The sequence below is a fragment of the Sclerotinia sclerotiorum genome, genomic scaffold (assembly GCF_000146945.2).
Source record: "Sclerotinia sclerotiorum 1980 UF-70 scaffold_10 genomic scaffold, whole genome shotgun sequence".
Taxonomy (NCBI): domain Eukaryota; kingdom Fungi; phylum Ascomycota; class Leotiomycetes; order Helotiales; family Sclerotiniaceae; genus Sclerotinia; species Sclerotinia sclerotiorum.
The window spans coordinates 397,681-419,571 of NW_001820826.1; the positions used below are offsets into that span (position 1 = coordinate 397,681).

At 42.3% G+C, this 21,891-nt stretch overlaps 7 protein-coding genes across 7 annotated transcripts in view; 3 read left to right on the forward strand and 4 right to left on the reverse strand.

Moving 5' to 3' along the window:
* The window catches only part of SS1G_07667 (predicted protein), a gene marked incomplete at both ends in the record, with an annotated part of 1,931 nt that extends 919 nt beyond the window's left edge, over positions 1–1,012 (reverse strand). The window contains 3 exons of the mRNA XM_001590992.1: positions 105–678; positions 732–841; positions 920–1,012. Of these exons, the coding sequence (XP_001591042.1) occupies positions 105–678; positions 732–841; positions 920–1,012 (777 nt within the window). The remainder of the gene's footprint in view (positions 1–104; positions 679–731; positions 842–919) is intronic.
* Positions 1,013–4,672: 3,660 nt separating this feature from the next.
* SS1G_07668 (predicted protein) lies at positions 4,673–5,100 on the reverse strand (the record flags this gene model as incomplete). The annotated part of the gene is made up of 3 exons (XM_001590993.1): positions 4,673–4,755; positions 4,794–4,902; positions 5,035–5,100. 3 exons carry the CDS (start codon positions 5,098–5,100, stop codon positions 4,673–4,675), a joined length of 258 nt encoding a protein of 85 aa, XP_001591043.1.
* Positions 5,101–7,802: 2,702 nt separating this feature from the next.
* Positions 7,803–8,345, forward strand: SS1G_07669 (hypothetical protein; the record flags this gene model as incomplete). The annotated part of the gene is made up of 1 exon (XM_001590994.1): positions 7,803–8,345. The coding sequence occupies one exon, from the start codon at positions 7,803–7,805 to the stop codon at positions 8,343–8,345; it is 543 nt and encodes a 180-aa protein (XP_001591044.1).
* A 3,082-nt stretch (positions 8,346–11,427) lies between these two features.
* SS1G_07670 (hypothetical protein) lies at positions 11,428–12,381 on the forward strand (the record flags this gene model as incomplete). Its single annotated transcript, XM_001590995.1, has 3 exons — positions 11,428–11,443; positions 11,867–12,106; positions 12,320–12,381. 3 exons carry the CDS (start codon positions 11,428–11,430, stop codon positions 12,379–12,381), a joined length of 318 nt encoding a protein of 105 aa, XP_001591045.1.
* Positions 12,382–13,019: 638 nt separating this feature from the next.
* SS1G_07671 (predicted protein) lies at positions 13,020–14,891 on the reverse strand (the record flags this gene model as incomplete). The annotated part of the gene is made up of 5 exons (XM_001590996.1): positions 13,020–13,067; positions 13,516–13,736; positions 14,266–14,314; positions 14,518–14,772; positions 14,826–14,891. The coding sequence occupies 5 exons, from the start codon at positions 14,889–14,891 to the stop codon at positions 13,020–13,022; spliced, it is 639 nt and encodes a 212-aa protein (XP_001591046.1).
* A 348-nt stretch (positions 14,892–15,239) lies between these two features.
* SS1G_07672 (hypothetical protein) lies at positions 15,240–18,570 on the forward strand (the record flags this gene model as incomplete). Its single annotated transcript, XM_001590997.1, has 3 exons — positions 15,240–16,549; positions 16,603–18,270; positions 18,333–18,570. The coding sequence occupies 3 exons, from the start codon at positions 15,240–15,242 to the stop codon at positions 18,568–18,570; spliced, it is 3,216 nt and encodes a 1,071-aa protein (XP_001591047.1).
* A 1,211-nt stretch (positions 18,571–19,781) lies between these two features.
* On the reverse strand, positions 19,782–21,438 carry SS1G_07673 (hypothetical protein; the record flags this gene model as incomplete). The annotated part of the gene is made up of 2 exons (XM_001590998.1): positions 19,782–20,277; positions 20,339–21,438. The coding sequence occupies 2 exons, from the start codon at positions 21,436–21,438 to the stop codon at positions 19,782–19,784; spliced, it is 1,596 nt and encodes a 531-aa protein (XP_001591048.1).
* Between the last annotated feature and the right edge of the window lie 453 nt (positions 21,439–21,891).

A 21,891-nucleotide genomic window follows, 5' to 3' on the forward strand; every position in this document is an offset into this window, starting at 1 on the left:
CATGATTAGGCCATGATTTGACTGGTTGGAAGAGAAAAATGGGAGACATTACCACTTTGTCACGGTTAAAGTTGTGGCAGATGAGCCAGTGTAGGTGTGGTTACCCAATAGCGACAGTGGTGGGAGATGGGCAAATATGTGGTATAACTGCTGACCACAGTAGTAGTCCAGACGACCGGGGTAGTCTTTGGTGGAGCAGGAGCAGTAGGGGCGGAGAATGTGGAATTAGCGTGAGGAGGAACGATGATGGTGGTCTTTGGTGTAGATGTTGACTTAATGCTGCTCTCGCTCGACGAAGGGGTGATGGGAACCGAAGTGCTGGATGGATGTGGCTTGCTAACGGTACAAGGGCAATCGGTAATAGTCAAAGTAGTTGACTTAGTGACGGTATATGTCTTTGTTCCAATAGTCAATGTAGTTGGAGTTGGGCAAACAGTTGTAAGAATGTCGGTGGTGTATGTAGTCCATGTTGTGTGCTCGGTCTCAGTTGGTTTGACAGGCTCCGAAGTTGGTCCAGTACCGAGAGGAACAGAGGCACTGCTGGTGATAACCGAGGAAGCGCTGCTGGAAACACTCGATGAAGCTGGAACAGAAGGGATAGAGCTGCTTGGCTTGCTTGACGAGGATGCTGGAACAGTTGGAACAGTCTTGGGAATGGTGGTAGAGTATGTACAGGGGCTAGATCGAATTGTTAGTACTTTGATCGAGGCGTTTTCAGTCAACATAATTACCAGTCAGTGATGGTCAAGGTAGTAGAATCAGTGACGGTATAAGTCTTGGATCTCATGGAGAAAGTAGTGGCAGATGGGCAGACAGTGGTATAGATATCAGTAGTGATAGTCTGAAAGAGATAGAAAGTCAGCACACGCATGAGGAAGCAAGTGATATCAAACAATATCAACGAAGAGTTGAAACTAACCGTATACGCAATACCAGTTACATTGGAGTACTTGTAACCGTTGACTACAGTAAGAAGCCCGAAAGCTGTGATGAGCGATTGAAATGTCTTCATGTTTTCTTATTTTTCCTGAACGACTGTGATATTGTATTGTTACAATAACGAAAGTGGGGTGATATTAAGATATTATGTTGATGAGAGGATTGAGAGATGAGATTGATGTGACAAAACTTGAACGAATGTGGTTGTTGTGAAGTGTATGTGTGTGAGAGAGAGGAAGATAAAAATTTAGATGAAGATGGGGACGTAGAGTTTATTAAGTACTTGTCGACATTCGTATGTAAACAGGCAGACAGAGGCAGGTACAAGTTGCATGCATTAGTATTATTTTTGATTTTAGTCAGTCGGGACAAGATTATGTAAAAGGTGAGAGGAATTAGGTAGGTAGGTAAATACTACTAGGTAGGTATTAGAAAGGTAGGGACGAAAGAAGTTGTTGAGCCGTGGAAATACTTCCCTCTATCCACCTACGTAGTATCTACCTGGTATGTGTGAATAAGGAAAGAATGATCAAGTTACCAAACTTCTCACCTTGCTGGCTGGCTGGCTGCTGCACCTTTCCCGATTCACACAATTTACCCCTCCACCTTCTTCAAAGTGACCCAATGAATGGATGTACCATGTAATATTGTGTTGTACTATCAAGGTATCATCATCTTCCTCATCACCCTCATCATCAAATCACATCGTATCTAATCGGACTGAACTTTCACCTTCACCCACTTGGGAAATAAGTTTTAACTTTTTAACTTTTTGAACTTGATAAACTTTTACGAGCCTCCACAAACGAAGAAGAAGAAGAAGTTACTACTGCATGTACAGCCAATAAGCAGGCTTGGTATGCATATATCAATACCTATACTTCGGGTCATATTGAGATAAGAATGAAAAATTGAGATAATTCTTAATTCTTCGTATAGTAGTAGTGCTTAGCGTGAAAAACCTCTCTCCTTCGCTCCAATGAGATATCAAAGAACTAGCCACTGCTCAATCGGTGCTTGCTACCAGTACGATGTGGCTTGATTTATTACTCATTTGTTATTCCAGAAAAGAAAAGATTTCATGTTCGATGCTCGTGAATACGACGTACCGCTTAATGGTTGGCCAAGTACCGTGAGATGGTTATATGGAGTAGAAATAGAATAGGTAAGGAAAGATCAGAAAGGTATCTGTTCTTCGCTTCCGGGTACCTCATTCCGACTTTTTCACCTGCTATCTGAGCTACTTTCCACTTTTTCCCCCGCTCTAAAGTCACTTTTGTCCACACTTAACAACTTACAACCCACTTGTCCGCTTAGATCTGCGTCATGGGTGAGATTTATTGATTGATAGAATATCTATTTTCGTCCGAATGTTCAGTCCAAGTCGCCCAACACGAGAATCTCCCAACTCCCAAGCATATTGAAATCTGAGAAGTCTGAGAGTTGTTTAAACAAGTGGCTGGTCGGTTGATGACTTTATAGTCATTTTATCCGGTAAAGTAAAAAAAACTAACAATTTCTAACTCCCATTTTAGGAGTTATCCCGAAGTCTTCACCCTTTTCATTCGTTGGTAGCTTTGGTAACTAAGTATTTCTCGTACTTTCGACCCATATCACAACCAATCATTATAAAGATATTTATTACTGGCTCGCACATGTGCCTGACTGCTTTGAACCGTCATCTTTGCTGACATGGCGGACAATGTTTTGACAGAGATAGGGTGAGGTTAATGCAGGTGTTTACACGGTATAAGCTCGTTGAATTCTTCTAGCGTATCTAGTGTGAGATATCTTGGGATCGCACCCTCTTTGCCTTCTTCAAGTTCCAAAGGTAGTGGGCTGTCAATGCGGATGGGCTAGAAATATGTTCAAAGAGAAGATATTTACGATAAAGTATGGTCAGTAGATTCTTGGAACGACCCGGTTAGATGTATTTGGGCAGTAAAGTACTCTAGAAGGGAATTGAAAAATTCGTTAGATCGTCATCCGCCGTTGATGATGAGGGGAAGAAGAGGACGAGCTTTTCCGTGTTGCCCGTTTGCTGGAAACAATACTCCAATAAGGTTGTGCAATCATTCAGCATGAATGTTATTTGCCAAGGTTAGAGATACTGAATACGAGGAGATAACCGGGCAACATTATCCTTAACAAATCGGAGAATTGCTAAGTTCAATATTCTATCTTTTTCTTGTTAAGCTTTATGCAAGAGAAAAGGTCAATGTGCATGTCATCATCATTGTTGTCTTGCATTTATAACGCCTTTGATACATAGGGTTCTCCATAAAGATGGAAAGATGGAAAGGTGGGATGGTGGGATGGTGATTATGGGGTAACACAAGGTTGAGAATTCACATAGGGCTGGATGGAGCCTTGGAGAGTAATGAGAGAAATCCATCTCAAAACATCTCAAAACACTTACTAGGGACGATTACTACGAGAATTGCAAATATGTAAAGGGACCACTCTTAGACCACAAATTTGGCTTACCGACGAACCTAAGACAGAGAGTGAGTGAACTTTCCTCCCACGCACATGCCAGACAGGCTAGAATTTAAAAAGAACGCCCTTTCCATAGATCGAAGGCGTAGACTCTAAATCTGACGTCAAAACATGTGGACATTTCTGAATAATTGCTAATAGTTCCATTTCGACTTGATTTCGGTCCGACATAACACGAGGATGAATGACAATCGTGATCCAAAAAGCCCAAGTACTCACAAGAAGTCAGGAAAGATTCCGCCACGGAAAAGATTGCCAAGTCGATCCGCTCCTCAACCCAACACAACTATCGTTTTCCATCGGAACCGACCCGCATTACGAACGTGAACTTCTATTTTTGTGATGTCTCAACTTTTTTGTCATCAGCTTAGTAGGTGCAGTGTGAACTGCCGGTAGTGAGCAGGCAGGAATACGAAACGATCATGCTATACAACAGCAGTATGTTGCGACCCGTCAGCGGAGAGCGGATATAATGACTCAGTTCTCTCTTCCACAACGAGGAAATCAGCCGAAGGCTTGCCATTCATTGCGGAATCACCTATTGTTTCTTCACATGTCTTCAAGTGTCTCCAAGTACGAGATGAAGTGAGATAGCATAGCCTCACTATCTATACGAAGTTGCAAACCTTCAGTTTCTATCATGATCCACTTTAACAATATTCTGATGTTTTCTAGCGGTGAGATTAATTCCATGATATGTCTTTTGCTAACTTTGAGTTAGGGAATTTCTGCTTCAAATACCTTGGGTTTGTCTAATAATTGGTATTACGACGCCATCAACCTTTTAATAGACACATTGATGTGTAGGATTACGCGTTCACGACATGGCGAGGCTCAGGACATGAAAGCTAGGCCATTCGTCCTCGTTCTGAAGTTCACATCATTGATTTCGAATCTTCGATCAAATCGAACGGAGCGATATCATTCCCTCGGATATGCTATTACTTCAGTCCTTTCGACCTTGATCATCACATTATTGAGTACATCCAAATTTCCATCTGCCGGTATTGATTTCTCAACACACTAGAGTCTAGACTCCAGGAGACGCAGCAATAGAATGTTTCAACGCCGGTGTTTAAAGATGTCGATCCCGATATGCATTACTCAATTTATGCACCTCGTCGGACTGACATAAAAGCAAGCACAATTATCTCCACTTTATTTTACCTCACTCGCCTCTTCTGGGACGAGTTACGACTCACAGAGAAGAACTTGTGAAGAGTTTTCTCACCATCTACTCTAGAAAGTTCGATGATCGCCAACGTCCTTCTGGATCCGTGGTAGTTCCATTTTCATGGAGATTTGCTCGAAAAGTACCTACTTTGTCAATAAGCTCGTCAATAAGCTCAACATACAACTCATCTCACACTGCACAGTTTTTCTTGCACATTTTTCTTCACTCAGGTCCGCTTCATACGTCACTTGGAGAAGAATAATGAGAAGAACGTTCGCACATCTTTTCATCTAGATTCTACCGTATACCACTCGGTTCGGTGAGAGATAGATAGATCAACACCGGGAGTCTAGGATAGAGCCTTGAGCGAGCTATCAAATCAAGTCCCTCGCAAAGAATTTTACACAATATTGAATACTCACATGCCATGCCAGCCGAACAAAAAGCTGTATCACAGATGCTGTATCCTTAGTTAACCATTTGCACATGTACACAAATCACATTCGGGTACTGACTGGTATTACCCATCACGCATGAGGCTCCATTAACTTCTTATTCTATCACCAAGCAAAACCATCTGACTTCTTTCCAAATACCTACCTAGGTATACAGGAAAGTTCCAGAGCGGTGAAATCTTTTACTTTCGCAATTCGGTCCTCGGACACACCACTAGATAAAAGGTTCCGACATAGCCAAAGTTCTAGATCGTGAATCGCTTTTTCTTCCCTGGGTTTCCTCCGGTAACTTCATCCGGTGGGTCTAGCGAATGATTATTACTCAGCAACCGGAAATTACGATAGGCAGTTCGGGATCCATCGCGTATTATTCCCACATGTCATGCCTGTTATCATTACGCCGGTGCTTTGGTTCGAGTACGGTTAGTTGTTAATCTCGTTCATGGTTTCCTCATGCTTCTTCTGAAAATTTGTTGCTGAATGCTGATGGGACAGAAAATATGGGGCTTTGATTGATGTTGTGTTAACGGAAGGTTAGTGAGAAGGTTGTTAACCTGTTGTGGGTTGAAAATACCTTAATGATTAATGAATGATTGCATTCAATCCGACAAACCAACACTGTTGAAGGTACGAGTTTGTTGGATTATTTCATACCTTATGGAATCACACTCACCGATTACACAATTGATTCGTGGCAATCAGCGACTCGAAGAATCACATCAAGTCTATTCGACAAAGGGGTTCTTTTTGACTTTTCAGCCCTCGAACACGCACGGAGTACATGCTCTAAATGCAGGGCCTAAATGCGTGGGCGTCGGGCTCCTTGCGGGTTCCTGAGGCTACTGCAAGGGCAAGTAAGCCCCCACCGAAGCTCAAGCAGGAAACCTTATGGATACCCACATGTGAATGGATATCTAGGCATTACATTACTCCTCTATGGCGTAATTTGGAACTTGGAACGAAGAAGAGTTTTTGCGGCATTTTATATGATTCGAGCATTGATAAATCGAGGACTCCATACATGAACTCGCAGAGAACACACATGAACGTGATGAACGTGATGAAAATTTGTAACATTACACAACACATGCAGTAACTTTGCAGTAGCTCTTTTTATCAACCAATCCTTTCTAAGCTATCCATAATATCGAAACAAACCGGCCTTTTTTCTAGATGGCTTGTCCTTGCAAGCCATGCAGTCGCTTTGCCATCCCTAGACAATATCAAGGCGAATTTCCACGTTCACCGTTCCGCTGCCGTACCTGCGGCTCTTTCCCGATGATCCGCGAAGGGTAAGAACAGACTTTTATTCAAGAGGAACCTCCAAAATTGCGAAATTGCAAGGTTAAAAATAAAAAGATCGAGAACAATTGGAATCGAAGTGTGTGTGACGGCGGTATAGAATTTTTCAATGCACCTCATCACGTCCGAAATTTTGAAAATATGAACTCCGTGATTGAATCCTGGTCACTCACTGTATTACGGCATTTTCTTCGTCATCCTCGATGTATCCAGATTCGATGATTACAACAGTAACGAGTTCAAAATCAATACGCCGATAACTCTCCTCCGACTGCCCACATCAGCCATTCATGCCAATGACCGGTCACTGCAGCGAAACACTTGGGAAACAAATTCTTCAAGGTGCAAACACGAATTTACTATGGACAGTTGACAATGACATTGACAATGATAAATGACAATTGAGGAATGATTCAAGTTCTAAGATCAAGTGTCTAGAATGCCTTGATCTTTTCAATTTTCGTTGGATGAGAAAAGTGTATTTGGCATCAGAGTGCAACAGATACGAATAATCGAAGTAAAAGTATAAAGATTATTGGCTACTCGTATATTCTCCACATACTGGGCAATATCAAATAGACTTTCCGCTGGGCATGCCCTACGCATTGGCAAACGCATAGCCCTGCCGTTAAGATTCAGGAACAGAAGTCCGCGATCCAATCAAAGCGTAAGCTCATCGATCTCTTCGCTCCATTTCTTCCCACCAAAGGAAAATTCTTTAATCTCGCCAAGCCATGTTCCTCCGAGTCGCTGATGCCAGTAACTGCCGCTTTGGGGTTTAGTGTTCATCTACAAATATCTTTGCGTGTACCGACTCTCTAGAAATAGCGGAGCATTAGATGTACTCATACTCGATTGGGTTTAGATCAGGAACTTGGAATATGCAGCCTGAAATAAGCAAATGTTCTGGATGCTTTCCTTTACTTAGTCCCGATTGAAATACCTAGTATGGTTGTCATGACTCTATGATTGCCGTGATGTATTTTCCAGACTGAGCTAAGTGCCCGAGCTGGCGTTTTCTTGGGAGAATCATGGTACCTTAGTGGTGTCCCACGTTTTACACTTAGTTCTCTGTCTATATAATCCACTGTGCCCCTCATGTGTATTCCTTTTCTTTCCTTACCCACCACGTCGTCTACAAGAGTTCACTCATTCATTAAGTTACTCAACATTTCGATCTGAGATCGCACTTGACTTTACAGTCACTTCACTACTTCCACAGTCTGCCTAACAGCATAACCTGTCTCTACGACATTGAACTCTTAGTCTTGAGGACTTACACAATATCATTTCAAACATCCGATCCGACACCTCATTGCCAAAAGAAGCAATTAGTTTCGATCGACCAACTTGAAGTAAAAGCATAGTCTTACTTTATCTCAATAAATCCTTATCAAGTTTAAACATCACACAAAACACATCCATCACTCAATATGCAATTCACAACTTCCATCCTCGCCGCTACAGCAGCACTCGCAACTATTGCCTCTGCCGGCACTGTCCACTTCGTCAACCAAGATAGCACCACCCGTACTTTAGTCTTCACAGCCACCTCCGGCTACGAAGCCATCGAATCCCTCACCATCCAAGGAGACAGCACCGCCAACCAAACCTTCCCAACCGGCTGGATCGGCAATTGGTACTCCATCTCTGACGGTGCCGAAAACACCTCCGGCATGCTCGGAGAAGTCTGCTTCGATTCCTGGGGAGGCATGACTTACTTTGATGTCTCAGCCATCGTTAACCCCGACGATACAGAAGGTGTCAAGGAACTCTTCCCCTTACATACCGGTCTTCCTGTCTCTGGCTGTCAAAGCTTTCCTTGCGATAACGCTTACAATCATGCTGATGATGTGCAAACTCAAGCTACGGATTCCAATGAGCTCGTTTGTCTTTTGGGTAATCTTCCTGCTTCTAAGCGTGAGACTAGATCGAAGTTTGGTAAGGAGTTTGTTACTGGTGGGGGATCGGCTTAGATCTTTTATTGGTTTCATTCTTCTTTCCTTTGCTTGTTTGTTTGGGGGTGGAGATGGGCATGGAGATACCCTTGCGCTGATGCATGTACATACATAACGATTCAAACCGACATACACACAGTACATCAGAAGCAAGCGCAACACGAAAAAAGATAAGGACAAAAGGAAAAAATAAATGTACGTCAGCGCCGCTAAGCGTGCCGCGATGTGACATACGAATTTTATGATGGTCGGTCGGTTGGTTCTTTCATGATGGATGGTTATAGAAAAGGATATTCGGAATGGGATGGAAACGGTACGATCATATCGCATCGGATTGGGAATACCCGTGTTTTGGGAAACCATTTTTCTCTTTTTTTGGATTGAGGATTTAGGATTGAGGATTTTCTTTCCTATTCTTACTTTCTTTTGGCTCTATTTTTTTTTATATAGGTATATAGACTTTTTTTTCTTTTTGAGATCTTTGGATTGGGGATCGATTATTTTCAATTGTATATATGTTTAAGATTAGAAATTTTTTGGATATTTGATATTTGATATTTGAGATTTGAGTGGGTTTGGTGATTTGGTGGTGATGAAGTGATGAAGTGATCTGATGTGACAAGAGAAAAAAAGAGTGAAGGAAAGGAGATGGGATAAGTGTTACGAGGTTTGCCGTCTAGATCACGTGGAAGTGCTCTAGGCTCTCGAGGTGGTTTATAACTAGGTGTCAAGCAGGGACTTAAAGTAATGACAATAATGCAATTCGTAACTAATAGTAGAGTATACTAAATGATTGATCTTGAGCATGAAGCTCTATACAAAGGAAATCCATCTTGATTATATAGACCTTCATGCCTCCTTAAAAAACCGATGGTTATGAGCCCGACAAATCGATCACCGCAAAACCGATCTCGATTTGTCGGTTTCTTGATCATGTGATCAAGAACGTGACCTATGTTACTGTCCGACGTAACATAAAGGGAATGGAGGGAATGAAGGGAATGGATTCTTGATGTTGTGTATAGTAGTTTGAACTAAGCTTGTTTTTTTAGTGTATTAAAATATAGATTTATATTATGTCATGGTGGCTCTTTCTTTTGGTATGGGATTGATATTTATTATTGTTTATTTCTGTTATTTATGATTTATATTATTGTTAGATATGTTTTTTGTGAGTTATTGATAATAGATGAGTGTTTTTGTAGTTAGGTGTTATTGATGTTTAGATGTATAAGTGTCACGAACCACGTCTAATATTATCCTAGGATGAGAATCGTCCCAGGATTAGTGTCCTGAGGCCAATGGGAGATCACGTGACGTGATAGCTCTGCTAGCCGGCTAGCAGAGCTAGCATTCAGAGAAACGTTTAGTATATAGTTAGAATAGTTTCATACTTTAGGAGCTTCGTGCTCAACTTAGTTATCAATTAGTTTACCTACATTCTACTTGATCTAGTAACGAATTCACTTCCAAGTGAATACCAGTGATAAAGCCTTAACCCATAACTACCAACCGACGAACCTTAGGCAGCCGCTGCCTTTAGTACAGTATCGTTACAGATATCTTGACTTTAGCCTAGCTAGTATTGAGATGTTTAAGGACCTCGGAGTAAAGTTAAAGAGTCTAAAGTATCGAGTCTGAGTGGATCATAAACCAGAGGCATTGATTTCTGTGACCAAAAGGGTGTTTATAGACCAGCAATTGTATTTAACTTAGAATCTACAGGTGAAGAGCACCTGTAGATGGGGATAGCTACTCTATATATACACAAATGAATGGCCTAGCCGTAATGGCTTAGGCAAAAAGAAGTCATATTTATCCCTCCAATGATCTTACTTTACCGATAACCATTGATACCTAGTACTTGTCCGGATCTGATCCTCAGGTCACCTAAATCGCATACTAATCTCGAGTAATCGTATCATGTGTGGACATGGTTAATGTACCTGAGGTTTCTTATATAATAAGGGTGGGAGGAAAGCAGGGATTTCCGTCACAATTATTATTGAATTTTTAAGAATAATAATGTTTTATTATTTCTAGAATCGGAAAATGATATTGAATTTTATTTTAAAAAGATATTTTCTTTTTACTTCTAAAAATAAGGAGTATAATAACGTGGTTTATCATCGGGTCGCCAATATCACCGGGTCGCCACTTTTTTCACCATTCAACCACTTCAATTTCAATTCGCGATATCTCAATGAATTATCATGGAAACACAATCAAAAGAAGCCCGAATCATCTTAGCTATTGAAGCTATTTGAAAGTCTAAAAATTTGACAATTACGAAAGCTGCGAAAGTCTATTCAGTACCTCGATCTACACTACGCGATAGAATCAACGGTCGAAATAACCAAATGGAAACTCGAGCAAATGGGCATAAAATAACTGAATTAGAAGAGAAAGTGCTTCTTCAGTATATAATTGATATGGATGATAGAGGGTTTGCATCTAAATTGAGTGGTGTGGAAGATATGGCGAATTATATTCTTCAGTCGCGAGGGGCAAAGAAGGTTGGAAAGCTCTGAGCTCATCGATTCGTAAAGCGTCATACGGAATTAAAGATGCGTTTTAATCGCGTTTATGACTTTCAAAGGGCTCTCTGCGAAGATCCTAAGCTTATTGAAAGATAGTTTCAAGTGGTATTGAATATGCGAGCGAAATATGGTATTCAGGATTGCGATTTCTACAATTTCGACGAAACAGGCTTCATGATGGGGATTATAGTTGCCTGTATAGTTGTAACTAGTGCTGAACGAAATGGCAGAAGCAAGGCAATACAAACAGGCAATCGAGAATGAGCTACAGCAATTATATGTGGTAATGGAGAGGGTGAAACTATACCTTCATTTCTGATAGTTCAAGGACAAGTCCACCTTTCGAATTGGTATACCGAAACCGATCTTCCTGCAGATTGGGCTATTAAACCTATTTCCAATGGATAAACGAATAATGAGACAGGGTTAAAATGGTTAAAGCATTTCGATAAACATACTATTCATCGAAGCAAGGGCAAATATCGAATGTTAGTGCTGGATGGACACGAAAGTCATGAATCAATACCCTTTCAGTCATATTGCAAAGCAAATGATATAATATGCATAAAGCTACCAGTGCATTCTAGTCATTTAACTCAATCATTCGATGTTGGATGTTTTAGTGTCCTGAAACGCTCGTATAGTAGTCAAATTGATGGATTTATCAAGGCATATATCAACCATATCTCTAAGGTTGAATTCTTTATAGCTTTCAAAGCTGCATATCAACAATCAATTACATCTCAGAATATAAAAGCTAGGTTTCGAGGAACTGGATTAATACCATTTAATCCTGAAGCTGTACTCTCAAAGTTAGATATTCGAATTCATACACCTACTCCCCCCCTCTCAATATAGATCCTTGGATCTCTCAAACACCTCACAATCCAACTGAAGCTCTTTCTCAATCAACTTTAGTAAAATCTCGAATAAGTCGTCATCAATCAAGCTCTCCTACGCCTATATTCGAAACTGTACTAGCTCTAGCTAAAGGTACAGAGAGATTAGCACATGAGAATACACTTTTGAGTGCAGAAAATCGTACACTTCGGAAGGCAAACGAGGCATTAAGCAAACGTCGACACGCAAAAAAGATTCAATTACATCAAGGAGGAGTGCTTACCGGACAAGAGGCTCTTGATATATTATCTCAACAAAAGGTTGATGTTCAGATTCAACGCGACGAGCGTCAAAAGAGAGGGAATTCTAATGGGGAAGCATCTTCTAGTCGATGCTGTAGTACATGTGGGAGAACTGGTCACAATTCAAGAACTTGTCAAAATAGTATAATAGACCCTAGATTATTAGATTCTTAATAGTTTCAATCAATTGATTGAGTAGCTGTTGAATAATACAAAATTGAAGTGGTTGAATGGTGAAAAAAGTGGCGACCCGGTGATATTGGCGACCCGATGATAAACCACGTTATTTCAATTATTAAAAGTGAAATAGGAAAGCAAAGGAAGAGGAAAGGAGCGGTGAGGCGGGAAGTCAAGACCACTGATATAAACTGAATTTCCTCCAATCTGATCTCATCAGGAACGTCTGGTACAATATATAAATCTTTGCATATCAATCGAAAATTGTGACTGCCTTCTTGGATAGAGTATAGAGTACATATGCTTCACTAATACCACCTGGAAGATGAATGGCAAGGCCTAGAACAGATGCTACGCTTGAGGATCTGGCAAGTAGCTACATAATGTGGAATGATTTTTGAGGTGTTCTGGCAGTAGAGATATGTAGATTTAGAGACTTTAACCAATTTTATGGTAGTCTGTGTAGTCAATGAAGTGAGTTGCAATTGCAACTGCGGCCTGGGTAGTAATAGTGAGTGAACATAGTCAGGCTCCGTGTAACACTCCCGCCCAAAAATAGTTGTACTTAATGCATACATATGAACTACTCACTCATATGGCAGCGATGTTTATACTGGGACGAAGTTCAATAGGCATAGCCAACTTTTGTGCTGCAGCTCACTCAAGCCATTCTTTAAAAGCCAGCTAGATTTATTGATGAGAGAACAAGGAAGATGTGACTTTTCTATCTATCGCTTGGAACCCAAATCTCTATATGTCTTTTGAGTGTTTTCATTCTTGCACTTAAAACAAGGCAGACGTTCAACTTCGAATGTCTTTATTGTTGTATGCTCCTATTCCATCTCACGTTTACTATTCCTACTCTTCGGTTCATTAATAAGCTACGAAAATTCTAGCAAAAGTTTAGTTGCGCGTCTACAAATCCGCTCAAGTCCAAGCTTGATTAGTATCCAGAACAAGAATTAGAGTTTGCAACTTTGCATAGCATGGCATCCTCTGAGATGTTGGATTTGTCGAAGCTGCTTTTTTGGTGAAACCACCAGAACAATTTCAATATAGCCGAACACTTTAGCACGACGGCGAATTTTTGGGCACTGCTAAATTATGTAATCAAATGCCAAACGAAAAGAGCCTGGCAGCCTTGCTCTCAGATGAATAAACCGTAACATGTCATTGTTACAGTCCTGCAAAGAAGACTACGAGTTTCGTTCATATTTATTATTTGCGACAACATGCCGCGGCACGAAGACATCTAGGAAGAATGCGAACTAGTTAGGATTATGATGCTAATGGTAAAGTCTTTCTCTCAAAGCTTTCGCTGCTTCTTACAATCGTACATGCCAGCGTTTCGAAGATCGCGATAGGCACATTACGAGACGATGGCTCCCCTAAACACTTCTTCGATATAGTTATGTTCATGCTGATCGCCTGGATTTTAAAATCATTCTCCGCTATTGGCAACCTTAGTTGCCGCTCATACGCTATATGAGAATCGACAATAAGCAATATCTTTGGTGGTATGTGATTCTGTACACCGCGCCAGGCAGTATCTGCAATCATCTACGTATATGCCTCCGCGTATGCAGATACTTCTTCCAAAACAACAACGATAGTTTCCCATATGATGGTTTCAATTACTTTTCTGCGTTTAGCTTGGAAGGCTGAAAGTTGTCTTCACCCCTCACTAATAGTTGAGACTGCGAATTGATGGAAGTGGCTGATATTTATCGGCATGGACGGGTCAAAGGATTATTCGTGAATATGCCATACCTAATGAGTCCTTGATATGCTTGAACGAACTGTCAACACGCCAACTTCGACACCAGCACGCTTGATATTTGCAAGATATCAAATAGTGGTCGTTACTTTAACAAGGCTGAAGTTGGCACATGTCTTACTGTTAAATGCCTCGCTGGACTATGATTAGGTTTCTAACGCTTCTGTGTTGTTCGAACCTACCTGATTCCAAATAAGTACTGGTTTGCAGACGACCAGACTTTTTGACATGATGGCCGTCTCTGGGTGATTATGAAGCACTCGTTATCCTTACCCATATACTGAGCCTCACAAAGCTCTAACCTTGACTGCCCCCAACAACGACATCATGGCCCACTGAAGGTGCTTGAGGCTATCGATCATTTATCATAGATGTTATCATCATTCACAACCATTTCTAGGACGATCCCGCCGAGTAATTCAAAACCACAAAGCCACACAACGGCGGAGTTCCCGGAATACTGTCTACATTTCGAGCGCTGGGCAATTTATCTTTTGGCAGAAGAGCTGCAAGGGAGTTGCTCCCAACTACACCAGGGACATTTCTTTGCACACATGGGCGTGGGATAATTGAGGGTTAGACTCCCTTGACTCTCGCGCAGAAGCAACTATATTGGCATGGACATGTCGACGATAATTTCCTTTGCTTTGCTTGTTATATTTGCGTTTTAACGCATCGTAGATAGAACTTTGCATACTTTGCGTGACTCCGAAATTGTAAACGCGGTTTGGATACCGATGCATCGATGCATGGAACTTGGAAGGAAGGACACAAATCTCGGTAATCTGCTCACTCGGTGTCGGACGATTCTTTCAATATTTCAAGTCTTATGGAACAACGAGTGTGGTGGGTTCTTTCTTACAATATCAAATGTTTGGGCATGGCATTTTCGCAGATTATGGTTTATGGATCTAACACCCAGGAACATCGTCTTTATTGGACTCAACTCAATTCAGCAGCAGAACCCACGACCACCGCAACCACAACCACAACAAATAGGCAAGTCATACAATCACATTCAGATAGGTAATGTAACACCAAAAAATCCCTACCAATTTTTTTTATTTCATCTTCATCCTATACTTTTCAATTGTCTTCAAGATTTTTATAACTTCTTTTCCTCAAACTTCTTTTCATTATTCAATTCAATTCGACATTTTCATCTTAAGGTTCTTTTGTGTCGCATTGTATGGTTTGATGCCAATCCATCGACTCAATTCTCGCTAAGCCTAAAGAAGCGCGCCACTTTAGCAAAATCATCGACATTGCCTCAATTATGCCTTCAACTCAACAACCCAAAGAACACCCTGATGCTCGAGATGCGATCGCGCTCGAGATGAAAGACAGCTGGAGCCCCGGTGACGATCGCAGAGATAGAGGTAGAGTAGACCGAGGAGTTATTGAAAGACGGTCGAGAAGATCAAGGTCTCCCACGTCACGTCGACTGGACACCGACAGGACACCCAACGCTGGAGATCGCAGTACTGATAGGTCAAAGCCATCACAAGAAGTTGAAAGGCGAGATCGCAGCCCAGACCGCAGAAGACAATTATCTCCTCGGGCAGGAAAGGATTCACAAGAAGAGGTATTGAAGCGCAATCAAGGCAGGGAACTATTATTGGAGACGCGAGGCTCGGAACAAGTAAAAGGAGATACAGTTCATTCACCTCAACCGATCAAAAGAAGGAAGAGTCGTAGCCCATCGCCGAATCGCAATCAACAAAAGAAAGCTCGAAGAAATTCTCGCAGTCCAATACGGCACAACGGAGCTACCAAAGGGTCATCTCGACGTGATAGGAAGCGGCGTAACAGGTCTACATCACAGCATCGAAATCGACAATCGGAACAGAACAGAAACAATCCACGCGAGGAAGGGAATCCTAGAAACCGTAAGGATTTCGGGAAGAACGATAAGCGGGGACGATCTCCTGGTCAGAACCGCGATAAATTCGAAAAATCTCGCCCTTCATCCTCTCTGGACTACGACGACCCCCCAGCGAATCGTAATCAATCGCCCCAGAGAAACATTGAGCAAGAACAAAAGGACGGGGAAAGAGTAACATTAGAGTCGATTGAGAATAAGGAGAAGAAACGAGACCTTTCCCCATACTCGACTCGTCGATCTCCAGAGGCAGACAGATACGGGCATACAAATCGCGGTCGTCGTCAATCACCTCGTGCACCAAAAGGGCCAAAGGGAAATAGGAGACGTTCTCCAAAGCGGGATAAGGGACGACCTTCACGAGACGAATATCGCCCTAATAATAAATCCCGAGGCCGACCGACATCGGCAGCTTCAGGAGCGAACAGTATTGAGGTCAAGTCGGATAAGATGGCCAACAGAGGATTTTATGGTAGCCAGCAAGGATACAACCCAAACCAACAGATGCAGGCAGCATTTCCTCTAAAGCCGCAATTCAACCAAGTCCCCCAAGGCCCTCAAGCTGATCCAAGACAATTTTCACAATCCCCACAGCATCAAATGACTCCGAACTCATATCATGGCTCACCTCAGGCACAGTCACCATATTCGTCTGGACGGGGAAATTGGAATGGCTCACAGCAACAACAATTTTCTCCCACTTCGTAAGCTATTCTTTGGTAGGACTAATGATTTCATAATCTAACAAGACTTACAGGCAATTCCAGCCAAACTACCAGCAACAACCAGGATATGTTACTCCCACTGGTCCGCAAAGTCAAATGTATGGCAACCAAGCACAATCTCCTTCTCACCAAGCGCCTCCCACAGGGCCGATGAACAATAACTTCAGAGGTAATCAAAGATTCCGAGCTGGCAATTTCAATGCCCGAGGTAATCGTGGTAATCAATTCAATCCCCAATGGAATCCTCCTTCTGGTCCCTCTAGCGCTAGTCGTGCCCAGTTCAGCAATTCCGGTAACGTCACACCTCAGCATATGTCCCCGCAGCAGCAGTTCCCATCGCAGAATCCATTTGATTCTAGTGCAATACCACTTCAAAACCAGGTAGACGATAGCGAGGACTTATTTAGGCCCTCAAAAGACCTTCAGGCTGAGGATACTAGCAAGAAAAATGATGAGGAACAAATGCCTCCTCCTAGTCGACCACCACCAACAGGTCCCCAGAGCCAACAAAATTCCTCGAAATTTAGCTTTGCATTCAAAGGCCCGGCGAAAGCGGCTACTACTCCAAAACCAGAGATCTCTCAGAAGCTGAACGCTGTCCCAATCAAGCGAGATATGCAAAATAGCCCTCGTGGTCCTGCGGCAACACGAAATATTCCCACAGAACCGGCATCTGCAAGAGCGCAACACGCATTTCGCGAGCCACCACCTGTAACACGCAAGGTCAAGAAGATTATGCAACGTTTGAAACCAAAGCCACAGCTGCTTCCCGAATACAAGGCCTCGGATTCCGTATACTACCGGAAACCTGGCAATGAATCTGTCGTTGGATCTGGAACTTACGGTAAAGTGTTCAAAGCTATTCATGTTTATACAAATAAGTTGGTTGCTTTGAAGAAGATTCGCATGGAAGGAGAACGCGATGGTTTTCCTGTGACTGCGGTACGGGAGATAAAACTTCTTCAATCCTTGAAGCACCCAAATATCGTTAATTTACAAGAGGTAATGGTGGAGAAGAACGATTGCTTTATGGTTTTTGAATATCTGTCACACGATCTGACCGGCTTACTCAACCATCCGTCCTTCAAGCTAGATGCAGCTCATAAGAAGCATCTTGCTAAACAGCTTTTTGAGGGCCTAGATTATCTTCATCGCCGAGGTGTTCTACATCGGGATATCAAAGCAGCAAATATTCTTGTTAGCGACGAAGGGCAACTAAAACTAGCAGACTTTGGACTGGCTAGATTTTATGCCAAGCGAAGGCAGCTCGACTATACCAACCGTGTAATCACTATCTGGTATCGTTCACCAGAACTTCTCCTCGGCGAGACACAATATGGTCCTGCAGTAGACATTTGGAGCGCAGCCTGTGTCTTGGTCGAAATTTTTACTCGACACGCAATATTTCCCGGAGACGGTGGTGAAATCAGTCAACTCGAGAAAATTTACGCTGTACTTGGAACGCCAAATCGAACTGATTGGCCTGGCTTAGTAGACATGGCATGGTTCGAACTTCTAAGACCTACTGTCAAACGATCCAACGTTTTTGCGGAAAAGTACAAGGAACGAGTTACGCCGGCTGCGTTTGAGCTTTTGGATGCCATGTTTCAGTATGACCCTGTTAAGCGACCTTCTGCTTCTGATGTTCTTGAGCACCCGTACTTCACAACGGAAGAGCCAATGCCGAGACAGGCTGTTGAGTATGTTATTTTCTTGTTTTTCAGACTTTACCAAATGATCATTAGCTAATACCCTGAAATAGGCTCAAAGAACTTAAGGGCGACTGGCATGAATTCGAGTCCAAAGCGTTACGTAAAGAAAATGAACGTAAGGATAAAGAGGCACGAAGGGCGGCGCAGAAGGAAAAAGAGAAGAAGAGAAGTGCAGAGGGTGAAGCAAGTTCCGAAAGAGAACCAAAGCGAGTAATGATGGGACCTCCAAACATACCACCACCAGCTTCCATACCTCAAAATCAGGAGGTCGCCGCTCCGAGTAACTAGGTCGATTTCATATGAGCCACCTCCGTAGTAGGGATCAGAAGGTCCAAACAGAAGCTTGCAGCATGTACATTTGGGAAGAAGCACTTTTGGCATTCGTGCACCGGATAAAGCTTTTGTAAGATTATTGACATTAATAACTTAAGTATGTAATTGGACGCGATTTGGTTCTTCATGGGATGATGCATCTTCAGATGAGAAATTTAGGGGTTGAACGAGGAGCACGAGGAGTGGGAGCGGGCGTTCTGGAGACGAGGAAAGGCAGGGAGATAGGCATGCCATCGTACGATAGCGCATTGTGCCTTGAAAGCAAATCCTCTTTCCACTTTTTTAGTTCTTCAAACCGGATGTCATGGAGATTACGATAAAGGAGAGAATTTCAATGATATTCAAATGATGATTGATGTATTTACTGTGTTTGTTGTAACTTGTAAGACTTATGATTTCGTTTCTTGAGAGTGAGAATATAAAATATGCTGTGACAGTACCTAGGTAGGTATTGTTTGCAGTGAAATTGACAAGATAGGTAGATTTCTGGGATGAGACGCGAATTTGATTTTTTGTGTTTATTTTGCTTTGCTTTGCTTTGTTGTATTATGTATTATGTTAGTTCTCGGTTCCTTTTTTTTTATAATGGAGATATGGGAGAGCGGCGGGCGAGCGGGCAGGGATTAGTTGAGTAGGTTAGATACATAAGGTAGGTGAGGTAAGATCCTACTTTATACATGTGTATATGCGCGTGTGTGTGTATCTATGTTTGCGCTTGATCTATTTATGTATTGTTTTTTAGTAGGAGAATTGCGTGTAGGATGGGGTGGAGGGTGTAATTTGGAGAAGAGGGAATAGATAGTTTTCAATTCTATAGAAGATTATTAGGTACTTATATGACTTTTCTCCGATGTACTGTAGCGGAGATACGTGGGTTTGAATATATTCGAATTTCTATATTGAAGATAGGAACGTATCTCGTCTGATATGCACTGTTTGAGCGATAATTATATACGACTAGATTATAATCTTTTAAGATTTTCTCGTCTCAGCGTTTATCTAATAGTTTATATCCTCGAATCATGGGGTTGTTGATACCTAGATACTATTACTATAGACTATCCCTTCGCATCCTATGCGTAAATGTGAGAATATTCTTTCGTCCCAACGCCAAACACATTTATTTATTCATGTACACATCAAACATCGCTCGTTCATTCGACACCCTATGCACCGCTTCTATAAACCTGACTTCCCTGTCCTCTAATAGCAATGGTATCTCTTCTCTGCAGCACCACCAACGCTCTCTCTAAGCTCATTTCGCTAAAGCCTCTTCCTTCACACATTTCTCTTTTCAAAGTCGCTAGACTTGTGCTCCATCCCACGGGCAACCTTTTCTTTAATTCTTCCTCTAATCTGGCGACTTCGTCTTGCAGTTCTCTACTTCCTTGTTGTGCAACACCTTGTTGAACGGCATCCATGGTGGATGCTAAGAATAGACGGATTGCTTCATCGACATGATGTTCGTAGGCGATAGGGGAGAGAGAGATCTTAGCGAGAGATTCTGTTATTCGGATGATGGCTTCGAGCTGACGGACGGTAATAGGGATGGAAGAGCGTTCATTTGTTGTCATCTCGGTGGCATGGACTTGCTTTCGGATGGATACAAAATGTGAGGAGAGCTTTTCGGCGGCTTCTGGGGAAAGACGCGGTGCACAACGACTGGAGGCTGTTAGTTTTGAACTTTTTGGTTACATAGACGGCGAGTAGAAGTAATACGTACGATTTACAGTAGCTGATGTATCTCTTCATCTTTTCAACAGGAATCTCCGACTCAGCTTGTTCTTCTCTCCCTCTACCACCCATGTGAACATTCATAACGTGTCTCGCCATCTTCTCATCTTTACCTCTCTCGTGCTCATCCTTGACTATAAAAATCATGTCGAAACGCGATAGAATCGTGGTCTGAAAATCAATGTTTTCGCCTGGCGATTTGAGATCATCATAACGCCCAAAAATAGGATTGGCTGCAGCAAGGACTGAAGTCCGTGCATTGAGAATTGTAGTGATACCGGCTTTAGCTATCGAGATAGTTTGTTGTTCCATAGCTTCGTGGATGGCCACTCGATCCTCATCACGCATCTTGTCGAATTCGTCAATGCACACCACACCTCCATCTGCAAGAACCATAGCTCCTCCCTCGAGGTAAAATTCTCGGGTTGTGTGATCGCGTTGAACAGAGGCGGTAAGACCAGCGGCGGAAGATCCTTTCCCAGATGTGTAGATAGCGATAGGAGCAACCTTTTCTACGAATTTTAAAAGCTGCGATTTGGCAGTTCCGGGATCACCAAGGAGAAGGACGTTAATATCACCACGAAGTTTCATACCATCAGGAAGGATCTTCTTAGATCCACCAAGCAAGAGACATGCTATTGCTTTTTTGATATTGTCGTTGCCATAAATAGACGGAGCAATACAGGAAGCGAATACACTGTAGAGGTCAGGTCTGCGCGACATCTCGAGGAATTCTTGTTCCTCCTCTTCCGAGAATACTGCGTTTCCTTTTGCTGTGTGATCAACATCGCTATGAATACCCACAGCTCGCAGGTACGGAGTTCGAATAGCAACGGCTGAGGTTGTGGAGGAGCCTTTCGTGTTTTTATTTTGATAAATAGAAAATATACCAGTGATCATACATCTCGTACCGGGTACCACACGGTTTGTCAAATATCTATCGGTTGAAATAAGAACGTGCCGTGGTAATTCTCCCACCGGAACTTGATCTGGAGCTTCCTGAAGCTTAATAATTTGTTGATCCACAAATTGAGAAGATTCATGAACGACCACATATGGATCCATGGGACAAGGTGGATCTCCAGGCATCTTTTGTCTATCGCACATTCTGGGTAGCGAAACACCAGAAAATCCACCATTTACTGGTAATATTTTTGTAGAACGACAATTCCGACATTGTATATTCAGTGCTGTTGCTTTTGATGATAGTACCGATGCTCCTATGACGATACCTGGCACTCGTACAAGTCGGGATATGGCAAAAGCGTCTAAATCTCGAATAGAAATCTCCGAGGCTGTGGAGTGAAGGAGGAGTTGATGTTCGGGAAGGACAATGTCTCTATCTGAGGGATATACAATTCGATGGGGTACATCTTTTTAATGCGCTTTCAAAACTGGGAAGAACGTCTAAAACATAGTTTGGGGATAGTTTTCTGAGGACTTTGTTTTCAAAAAGGGTGATAATCCTCTGCCGGGTTCTCGTCCTAAGTTCTATGTGCAAATTCTCTTTCTTTTAAAGGATATTTATAGTTGCCCAATATC